Below are 10,776 nucleotides of genomic sequence, written 5' to 3'. Positions count from 1 at the left end.
ACTGATGTCACTTCTGGGTTTGCACCAGATGTGATGTTTCAGTACACTATTTCCCTCGTGCTGAGATGGAATCAGGGGGTGGGACGTTTCCCTCTGTAGTAGGAGACCTGGCTTCCCATGACATTCCTTGATCTGATTTGTACCGTCATGAGGGCTTTCCTTTGCCTCATAGGGGGAAACAGACAGACTGACAGTACAGTACCTGTATGCTTTCCCACGTTGTGTGTGATCAGGGCTTTTTTTGTAGAAAAAGCCCAGCAGGGACTCATTAGCATAATAGGCCACACCCAATAGCATAAACCCATTAGCATATTAGGCCACACCCCAACAGCACAGCTCATTAGCATATTAGGCCACACCCCATATTACCAGAAGTGTGGTCATCCAGCCACACCCACCTTTTGCTTGTTATTCTGTTTACTTTGTTTATTGTCAAAACCCAGGGCTTTTTTTTGTAGCAGGATCTTCTTTGCATGTTAGGCCACACACCCCTAATGTAGCCAATCCTAATGAGTTTCTGCTGTTGGGTGTGGCCTATTATGCTAATGAGTTCCTGCTGGGCGTGGCCAACTCGGGAGCCGGCCGGAACTCCGTTCTTGTGCGTTCCTGCCCAAAAATAGCCCTGTGTGTGATTGAGATTGCGAAACTGGTACAAGGGGAATGAGTTAACCACCTTCCCTGATCCATGGCACCCAATCCAAATGGCCTCCCCCAAACAGCTGCAATTTCAAATAAAAACATGCATTCATGGATCTCCACTCACTGTGTAAGGGTTGCCAGTTCCTCCCCCCTGGCCACCAGCAGGGGACGGGAAGACACGGTGGCCTGATCCAGGTTGGGAAACTCCTGGAGATTTGGGGATGGAGCCTGGGGAGGACAGGGACCCCAGTGGGGTACCATGCCATAGAGCCCACCCTCCAGAGCATCCTTTTTATGCAGGGGAACTGATAACTGTAGCCTGGAAATGAGCTGTAATTCGAGGGAATCCCCAGGTCCCACCTGGAGGCTGGCCCTCCCTAAGCCAGTCATCACGTTCAGTCTGGTGTAACTTTTGCCTAAACTCAAGGGTCAAGGTATGGGGGGGGGAGGCAACTATCAAATCAACACGGTAATTTGTATTTTGGGATGGAGTCTCACACTTGGCCGGCCTGCTTGTTAAATGATACACTCCTCCAGTGAATTAACTTTCTCCAAACGAAAGTGTTACTTACAAGTGTGCTCATTAAGTTGGGTTGAGACATAAAAGTCTTGTGCTCCGCTTAGTCAATATTTATCAGGCGTGAGCTAACAACGGATCCCTCCTGAAGCCTCTCCGTTCCCTAAATCTCATTTGCCGGGGCTTTGACATTTAAAACTATTCTTGGAAGGGCAAATTAGAAATCAATGAAGTGCTCACCGAGGTAATACCAATGCAGGACAAAGTAATGCAGCGAGTTCTTTGAGGAGGAAAAAGATGCTGAGATTTTTCTAGAGCAGTTTTTGTGTGTGTGTGTGTGTGTGTTTCATTTGCTTTAAATTAAGCAGGGGTGTGTGAGGCTTTTCAGCAATGCTTCCTTGAAATTCCTGGCATTATTCCTTTACCTCTGCATTATACTTTCTAAAAGGCAGCAATGACTTTGAGCAATATTGTATTGGCAGTCCAGCAAGATGACGCTTTAATAGGCTAGGCCCAATATCCATTTGGCTCCCTTCCTAGCTAGGAGGTCAGTACAAGGAAAAAACATTCATGAGATCCAGAGCTGGTGTGTAGGAGAGCAGTTTGATCCAGAGAATCATAAGAACATCAGAAGAGCCCTGCTGGATCAGACCAGTGGTCTATCTAGTCCAGCATCCTGTCTTGAACAGTGGCCAACCAGTTTCTCTGAAGAGCCAGAAACAGGGCATAGAGGCCTTCTCCTGATCTTGCTTTCTAGTGCTGGATCCAGAGGTTTTCTGCCTCTGAATATGGAGGTTCCCTTTAGTCTCCATGGCTGGTAGCCACTGAAAGGAAAGGCACTCCAACCCCTTAATCAGTTAGGTTGCCCTATTCTTACCTTTTCCAGCTCTGCCCTAACATTTTTGAGATATGATGACCAGAACTGCACACAGTATTCCAAATAAGGCCACACCATAGATCTATACAGGGACATTATAATATTGGCTGTTTTATTTTCAGTTCCTTTCCTAATAATCCCCATGATAGGGTTCACCCTTTTGTACCACTGCAGCACAGTGGGTAGACCTTGAGCCGTCCACTACAGATCTTTTCCCCCTCTGAGTCCCAGCAGGTTCAGACCCCTTTAGCCTATACCTGAAGTTGTTGTTTTTGTCCCAGTGTGCATCACCTTATACCTACCTACATCGAACTTCATTCGCCACATTGTCGCCCACTCACCCAATTTGTGGCTCTCCTCCCAGAGTTCTTCACAGCCAGCCTTTGTTTTCACCATCCTGAACAATTTTGAGACACCTGCAAACATGGCAACTGCACTGGTTACCCCCAGTTCAAAATCATTTATGAACACACAAGTAATACCTGTCCCAACACCAATCCTTGTGGGACCCTCTTGCTTACTTCCCTCCGTTGTGAGAACTGTCCATTTATTCCTACTCTTTGCATCCCGTCATTTAACCAATTTTTAACCTGTAAGAGGCCCATCTTCTTATCCCATGACTGCTAGGCTTACTCAGGAGTCTTCGGTGGGGTACCTTGTCAAAAAGTGCAAGTATATAATGTCTACCAGGTCAATGCTAGTTCTACATGTTTTTTGTTTACTTTCTCATTCAAAGGGTTGGTGAGGCAGGACTTCCCTTGCAGAAGCCATGCTGATTTTCCGTCAGCAGACTTTGTCCCCCTATGTGCTTAATCATTCTATCGTTGATTACAAGGAGAGACATCAGCCTAACTGCTGTATGATTTCCTGGTTCCCCCTTGACCCCTTTTTAAAAATCAGTATGGCATTTGCTACAGGAGCTGCGGTGGCTCAAGTGGTTAAGGACGCTGAACTGCAGGCTGTGGAAGGTCAGTAGTTCAGCAATTCGAGACCCGAGTGTGCCGCATGACGGAGTGAGCTCCCATCTCTAGTTCCGGCTCCTACCAACCTAGCAGTTTGAAAGCAAGAAATTGCAAGTAGATAAATAGGTACCGCTTTGGTGGGAAGGTAACAGCTTTCCGTGCGCCTTGGTGTTTAGTCATGCCGGCCACATGACCACGGAAACGTCTCTGGCTCTTCGGCTTTGAAACAGAGATGAGCACCGCAACCCTAGAGTCGGATTCGACTGGCTTTTGAGCAAGGGAAACTTTACCTTTACCTGACTTAACCATACAGGGATCCTTTTGGAAGTCAAGTTTAACACGAAGGAGGGGAAACCGACATACATGGTCCTGAGCCAGGAGGGTGATCTGCCAGTAATTAGATTAATTGATTTAAATCCTGCCCCCACTTACCCAAAGAGCCGATGACCGTTTTTCAAAAGATAAACCATTTCAAGTACAAGTTCCTCTACATACTGTAGCTGGCATGAACCAGCTCAGAAAAGGTATTCCTCCTGTGTGCAAATACCTCTTCTAGGACAGGATCTGCTCTGTCATAAGTGCAACAAGTAACGACAAAGGAAACATGCTTTTTCCTTTGAAGAATTTGCATATGTACATGTATGCAGAATTAACACGATTTCCTAGATTAATCAACTCAAACCCAAATCAGCAGAGAGGTTTTAAATCGAATGGCAACCCTGTATGCAACATGCAGATCTCCTTCTGACCTAGGAACCATAAGAAATCCAACCATCTTTTTCCCTCTCCGCTAGCAGATCATTGCAGGAAGTGGCTTGTGGAGATTTTACCCCTGCACAGAGTTTTTAATGCATTAAGGTCAGGGAAATCCCTGTACATGCAAATCTCCATCCCTGGATTTAGTATGGTGTATACAAATGACAAGAGAACTGAAATTAATTGTGGCTTCCTGGGGAGTGTATCCATCTCATGCACATATTGTGAAAAATACTGGATGGATTCATGGAGGATAGGTCTGTCAGTGGCTACGGAGTCATTTCATAGAAAAAGAGGTGCAGGAGCTCATTAGCATAACTCATTAGCACAACTTATTTGCATATGCCAAACCCACAGAAGGCAACACCCACCGCTCAGGCTCCACTGGACTGTTTTGGATTGCTAGCTATTGTGGGGGGGGGGACTGCAGATACTGTCATTTCATAGAAAAAGAGGTGCAGGAGCTCATTAGCATAACTCATTAGCACAACTTATTTGCATATGCCAAACCCACAGAAGGCAACACCCACCGCTCAGGCTCCACTGGACTGTTTTGGACTGGGGGGGTGGGGGGGGCGCTGCAACTTACCTGGCTGCTTCTTGTTCTGACGGAGGGCTTCTGGGAGAAGGGGGTGGAGCTTGTTGCATGTGCCCGCCCCCTGGGCTCCTTAACGCCGGTGCTCCGCTCCTGTGCGTTCCTGCAGGAAATGACCCCTGCTACTAGCCATGGTGACTCGAGGGAACCTCCACGTTCGGTGGTATTAAACCTCTGAATACCAATGTCAGGGGTCAGCATCTGGGGAAAGCCTTGGTCTATGTCCTGTTGTTGGCCATCAAGTGTGTGAGATAGGATGCTGGACTAGATGGACCACTGGTCTGATCCAGCAGGGCTCTTCTTATCCTATACAGAGATAATGAGATTCCTAGCTGGTTAGGGGTGGTGGGAAATGGCCCATTTAGTCCAGCATCCAGTTCCCCACAGAGGCTGACAAGATGCCTCTGAAGGCCAACAGCAAAAGCATTCACAGTTATACTGCCTCTAGACATGGAGGGCTTGTTTGTGGCTTACAGTCTCCCTTTAAAGTGATTTAAAGCTAGTAGTGATCACCAATGTTCCCTCTAAGCTGTGGAGTCTTCTGAGCAAAAATTCAACTTTGTGAACTACTGGCATTACAGTTGTGAGTGAGCAATTTGGCTACCGAGCCAGTTTGGTGTAGTGGTTAAGTGCGTGGACTCTAATCTGTGAGAACCGGGTTTGATTCCCCACTCCTCCACTTGCAGCTGCTGGATGACCTTGGGCAAGCCATAGTTCTGTCAGAGCTGTCCTTGAAAGGGCAGTTCTTGAAAGAGCTCTCTCGGCCCCACCTACCTCATAGGGTGTCTGTTGTGGGGAGGGGAAGGAAAAGGAGTTCGTAGGCCGCTCTGTGACTCCGAGTGAAGGGCGGGGTATAAATCCAATCTCTTTTTCTTCTACTACTGCATAAATCAGTTTGCTCTGGAGCCATCCTTCCTGAGCGAAGACAAAAATGTGCGAGCCACCCTGATCTCCCTGGAAGAGTCAGGATCAAAATGTCACAGATGTTGTTGTATAGTTGGACATCTTCTCTTGAGTTTCCAATTCTCTGGTGGGGATTTTGCAGATTCGTGGCAGTAGATATGCTACATTTTGTCCCTGGGAAAAGCCGAGTTGGCTTTTTTATAACCATCGCAATCGGTGTGTGCAGGGAGGTAACACAAGGATCATTGACCTTTGCTGAATAGTCAGGAATGGTTACTAGTGACGTGATGCAGGGCCGAAAGTGGAAAGAATAATGTTTTAAGGCAAAAAAATATCTTCTAGCCAAGCCAGTTATACATTTGCATTTCAAAACGGAGAAAAATTAAAACAGGCTTAATGTGTCATCATGTGAGAATTTGCCTCCCCCAGCTAAAAACAAATTTGATCTCCAAGCCTTTCCTCATTGTTCTACTGCAGAACACAAGTCACAGATCTTTGTGCCTGTGCACTGTTCTCTGCAACATGATTATCTCCTGGTGGTGGGCAGTGCCGTCAAGTCACAGCTGGCCTAAGGTGACCCCACAGGGTTTCCGGACATGGGTTTGCCATTGCCTGCCTCTGCCTGGTCTTCGTTCTAGCCAAGCCAGGTGTTACAGTTGCACTTCAAAGCAGAGAAAAATTAAAACATGCTAAATGTGTGTGTCCTATGACTATCCCCCTCCCCCACTGAAAATGGAACCATTTTGATCTCCAACCTTTCCTCTTTGTTCTAGTCAGGGGTCATTTCGTAGAAAAAGAGGTGCAGGAGCTCATTAGCATAACTCATTTGCATATGCCACATCCCCTGACATCACCAGATGTGTGTCAGAAAGCAACACCCACCGCTCAGGCTCCACTGGACTGTTTTGGATTGCTAGCTATTTTTTTTTTGGGGGGGGGGATGTGCAGATCTGTCTTCACAGAGGAGGGAGAGCTTGTACCTGAATAAAACTTGGTCTTAAAGGTGCCACTGCACAGTTTTGGACCAGGGGCCCGGGAGGGTGGGGTGGGGCTCTGCAGCTTACCTGGCTGCTTCTTGCTCTGAGGGCTGCTGGGAGCAGGGGGTGGGGCTTGTTGCATGTGCCCGCCCGCTGGGCTCTTTACTGCCGGAGCTCCGCTCCTGTGCGCTCCTGCAGGAAATGACCCCTGGTTCTAGTGTAGAACATGTCACAGATTTTGGCTCTTGGGGCTTATGTCAGTGCTCTGTTCTGCACAATGTGATTATCATTAGGTGGTGGTGGGAAGTACTATCAAGTCTCAGCTGACTTATGGTGACCCTTGGTGGGGTTTCCAAGGCAAGAGAGGTTCAGAGGTGGTTTGCCACGGCCTGCCTCTGCATCGTGACCCTGGACTTCCTTGGTGGTCTCCCATCCAAATATCAACCAGGGCCAACCTTGTTTAGGTTGGGCTAGATTATCTTTTACTTATCTAAAAAATTAAACAAGGCTGCTTAAAGAAGAGAAAACCCTCTCCAATCATCTGATCCTAGAGATGGTGTGAAACCATTTCCCACAATGGCAGCAGGGAGGGAAATAGGTCTGTCTGGGGAGAAAGCGGGCAAAGGGTATCTCCCACCATCTGCTTCAAGCCCCCAACACAGACGGGGCAGGTAATTTAAGTTACTTTCACCCCTTGGTGGTAATCATATTAATAATTATCATATGGCAGTGTGCATAGTATAGCCAGGAGATCCTAAGATTGTCTGGCAGCTTTTAGCATTATGCACCACCACTAGGTGGCGAGCTAGACTTTTTTTTTAAGGCAAGAGACGTTTCAGAGGCGGTTTGCCATCGCCTGTCTCTGCATCACAACCCTGGTATTCCTTGGAGGTCACCCATCAGTATACTAGCCGAGGCTGACCCTAGCTTCTGAGATCTGACAAGATCGAGCTAGCCTAGGCTATCTAGGTGGTAAAGAACCACGAGCACAAGCTGGTCCACAGTCAACTACTTCACATGCATTGATTTCCAGAGTGTATGGCTCAGACAATGGCCATGGAATGCTAGTGCAGTCCCAGTGGCATTCATGCAGTCTGATTCAAGGGCAATCTACATGTGGCTTTGGAATTTTGTGTTTTGAACCCCAGGTGTGTCTGTATGCATTGTGAGTGTTGGGGTCTGCATCAGACCTGTAACGCTGGCAAATGGGGAAGGCGTTTAGCCCCTAAAATCCATTCTTCCAACAATGATGTCCCCTTTGGTTGCATTAATCTCTGGTGAAGGCAGGCAGACACAATTTGGGTAACTCTCTTCCCTATTAAGGATCAAAGTAACCCGGAAGGACATTTTCAGTAGCAGCAAATGCATGTGCTGTGTGCTGTGTGTGTGTGTGGGAGAGCTCAGACGCCCTTCTCCAATGCCGCAGCTCTGACCCACATTTGGGTCCTCTGTGGCTCCTTTTTAGAGTTAAAGACCACATGGGCAGTACCAGTCATGGAACTCCACCATCCCATTGGCATCCATTAAGCATGAACAGGCTTCCCCTGTCAGGTCAACAGAGAAAGCACGGCCCATTCATCTCTTTGCCCATTCAGACTGCAGCTGCCATCAATATCGCCCATCTCCTCCCCTACTGTTAAGTTTTAGGTACCATCTGCAACCTTTTAAAAATTTCCCCTGGACAATTTTCTAATTCCGCTTGCCTTCCTTGCTGAGCTTTTGTCCACTTTTGCGGCTACTCCCAAGTTTAGCTGGTTTCGTCGTGTTGGCTGGTCAGTTCTTTCTGTGTTATGTTTTTAATTGTTCCTGTGGGTTTTGGGGTTTTTTTGTTAGTTAGTACCAGGGTTCACCCTTTTGTACCACTGCAGCACACTGGGTAGACCTTGAGCCGTCCACTATGACTCCAGATCTTTTCCCCCTCTGAGTCCCAGCAGGTTCAGACCCCATTAGCCTATACCTGAAGTTGTTGTGTTTGTTCCAGTGTGCATCACCTTATACCTACCTACATCGAACTTCATTCGCCACATTGTCGCCCACTCACCCAATTTGTGGCTCTCCTCCCAGAGTTCTTCACAGCCAGCCTTTGTCTGCACCAACCTGAATAATTTTGAGTCACCTGCAAACATGGCAACTGCACTGGTTACCCCCAGTTCAAAATCATTTATGAACACACAAGTAATACCTGTCCCAACACCAATCCTTGTGGGACCCTCCTGCTTACTTCCCTCTGTTGGCGGGGCTTCCTTGCACTCCCGCTGGCTTTGCAGGTCCACCGCCGGGCCCCTGATGTCAGGGTGTGTGGCATATGCTAATGAGTTATGCTAATGAGTTCCCCTAGCTCTTTTTCTACGAAATTACCCCTGACAACAGTGTTTTAATGATAGTGGAAGCCCCCTTGTCCATTTTAATGAAGAGAATGGCTGAGAAATTTGAAGTGAATTTGGGTTCGCAAAAAAGCAGCTGTCAAGGGGATCCATGTGCGTTTGGGATGACCAGACTATCAATATCTCTTATGGGAAGATATTGGGGTATTCAGAACCAGCCACACCCTCCCTTGAAGGGGAAGAGTTTTTTTTTCCAGCAGGGCACCCTGAGGTGTGTATCAGAGCCCCTGCAAAGGATCTTGGCTTAGGTAAAGCACCATTTGGCTACTGTGCTCATGCTAATTCATGACAGAAAGTCTACATGGATGCTTTCTATGGGAGTTGTCCCTGCTGCCTGGTTGAGTTTCCTGTAGAAGGTTCACTTAGGATGATATGGTTCAATTACAATATTCGCAGGATTTTGAAAAAAACAGGTTTCCATTATATCTTTTTAAATGGATGTGCTGTGGATTAGGGTTAAAAACTGATGCAGGCATACATGTATAACTACTTCTGAATGGGGCTGTCCTTCCATGAAAACGATACACAAGTTTGGCATCCTTCTGAACTTCTCATTTTCCCTGGATAAACAGGCAGTGATGGTTAAGAGGTGTTTTAGCTGTTGTGGCTGTTTCCTGGAACAGCTGACCTAACCAGCATTGCACATGCTTTGGGAATATTCAGAATAGACTGCCCTAACATGGTCTGTGTGGAGCTGCCATTGAAGATGGTTCAGAAAACTTCACCAGCTACAAAATGCAGCAACCAACATGGTAAAAAAAGTCTGTCTTGTTTCTACTTCAGGGAAGACTTGATTTTCAGGGATTCTGGGATGAGGCTGATCACATCTTTCAGGGGTGGCGGTGGCGGTAAACAAATTGTGTATCCCCCAAATATCACGGAGGGCATCTCACCAAAAATATTCTTTTTCATCAGTAAAGGAATAAAGCCATTTCCAAAGTCAAACAAAATGTTTTTAATACTGTAGTTTTTAGCAAGAACATTTTAACAAAGAATGTGTACTTTTAACTTAATATGGTACAACAGAGAAACTATACTTTAAAGTTTCCATTATCTAACATTCTACTGTATATTCACTCTTTTCCGTCTCATTTTAAAAGACCAAAAAAGCCAAGTGGAACTGAGATTTTTTTTTTAAAAAAAAGCACTGATTGATAATCCCCTTCATACATCAACTAATTGGAGGAGGGGTTTTCGTTCGTTCACACTCTCAAATTGGTCATTTACGGAAAGGACTTTTTTTTTTACATCATCATCATGTTAAAAAATGTACACACTGTTCTCTCCAAAACGTAATATATATTGAATTCAGCTTCAGTAAACAAAGCTTAAAATTTATAAACACAATTGAAACAGCCGCATGTTGGACAGTTTCAGTGATAAAACTGGGCATGTTGTATGAACAAGCCAGCGAGAACCTTTATGTTCATTGTGCCATAGCTATACTGTCATAGCTAATTCCTTGACCAAAGAAACAAAAATGATAGTTGTTCTTTTGGGAAAATCATTCCTGTATGTGCTTAAAAATACTAAAATTTTTACTCTCTCTCCCTCTCTCTCTCTATCCTCTGGGACCTAAAATGATCTGTTGCAACAGGGTTTGGTTTGGTTCGGCAAAGCTTGTGAGAAGCCTTGGCAATCTGAAATTTCGGCAATTCTTGAGACAGGAACAGCAAATTGCTTGAAATCGTCCAGGTTTTCGATGCTACCAATCCTGTTCTTCACACAGCACTGAAGGCATCAAAGGTTAGAAGGGACTTCTTCCATGAATTATATAGTCTTCGAATAGTGATCATTTTATATATATTTATATATATATATATTTCCCCCCCATTCATAATAAGTGTCTTCAGTACATAATGGTAGGTTTGATGTATGTTCTGTTTTCTGCGGGGAAAAAGAGAGAAAAGAACACAAATAGTAATTCCATGTATTACATTTTCAAATTTTCAAATTCTGAATTTAAATTGCTATTCATGACTCATGCAAATGTTGCAGATTTTAATAATTATAGGATACTAGGAAAAAGGCCCATTGTGGAAATAAATACAACGGCCTCTAGAAAGAGGCTCTGGGCGGGTGCCCCGGCCTTGGACACTCAGTGTCAATTTGCTGTGGCGACCTCAACAGAGTATGATGACACGGAGTCCACCATTTTCCCCAGAG

General features: G+C 45.7%; 1 protein-coding gene across 1 annotated transcript in view; it reads right to left on the bottom strand.

Moving 5' to 3' along the window:
• Window positions 1–10,439: 10,439 nt before the first annotated feature.
• Window positions 10,440–10,776, bottom strand: part of LOC107118197 (dachshund homolog 2-like) — a gene marked incomplete at its 5' end in the record, with an annotated part of 22,891 nt that continues 22,554 nt past the window's right edge. The window contains one exon of the mRNA XM_015420488.1: window positions 10,440–10,497. Within this exon, the coding sequence (XP_015275974.1) occupies window positions 10,460–10,497 (38 nt within the window). The remainder of the gene's footprint in view (window positions 10,498–10,776) is intronic.

The sequence above is a fragment of the Gekko japonicus genome, unplaced genomic scaffold (genome assembly GCF_001447785.1).
Source record: "Gekko japonicus isolate JY-2015 unplaced genomic scaffold, Gekko_japonicus_V1.1 scaffold507, whole genome shotgun sequence".
Taxonomy (NCBI): Eukaryota; Metazoa; Chordata; class Lepidosauria; order Squamata; family Gekkonidae; genus Gekko; species Gekko japonicus.
This window is presented reverse-complemented; position numbering and strand designations above follow the sequence as displayed.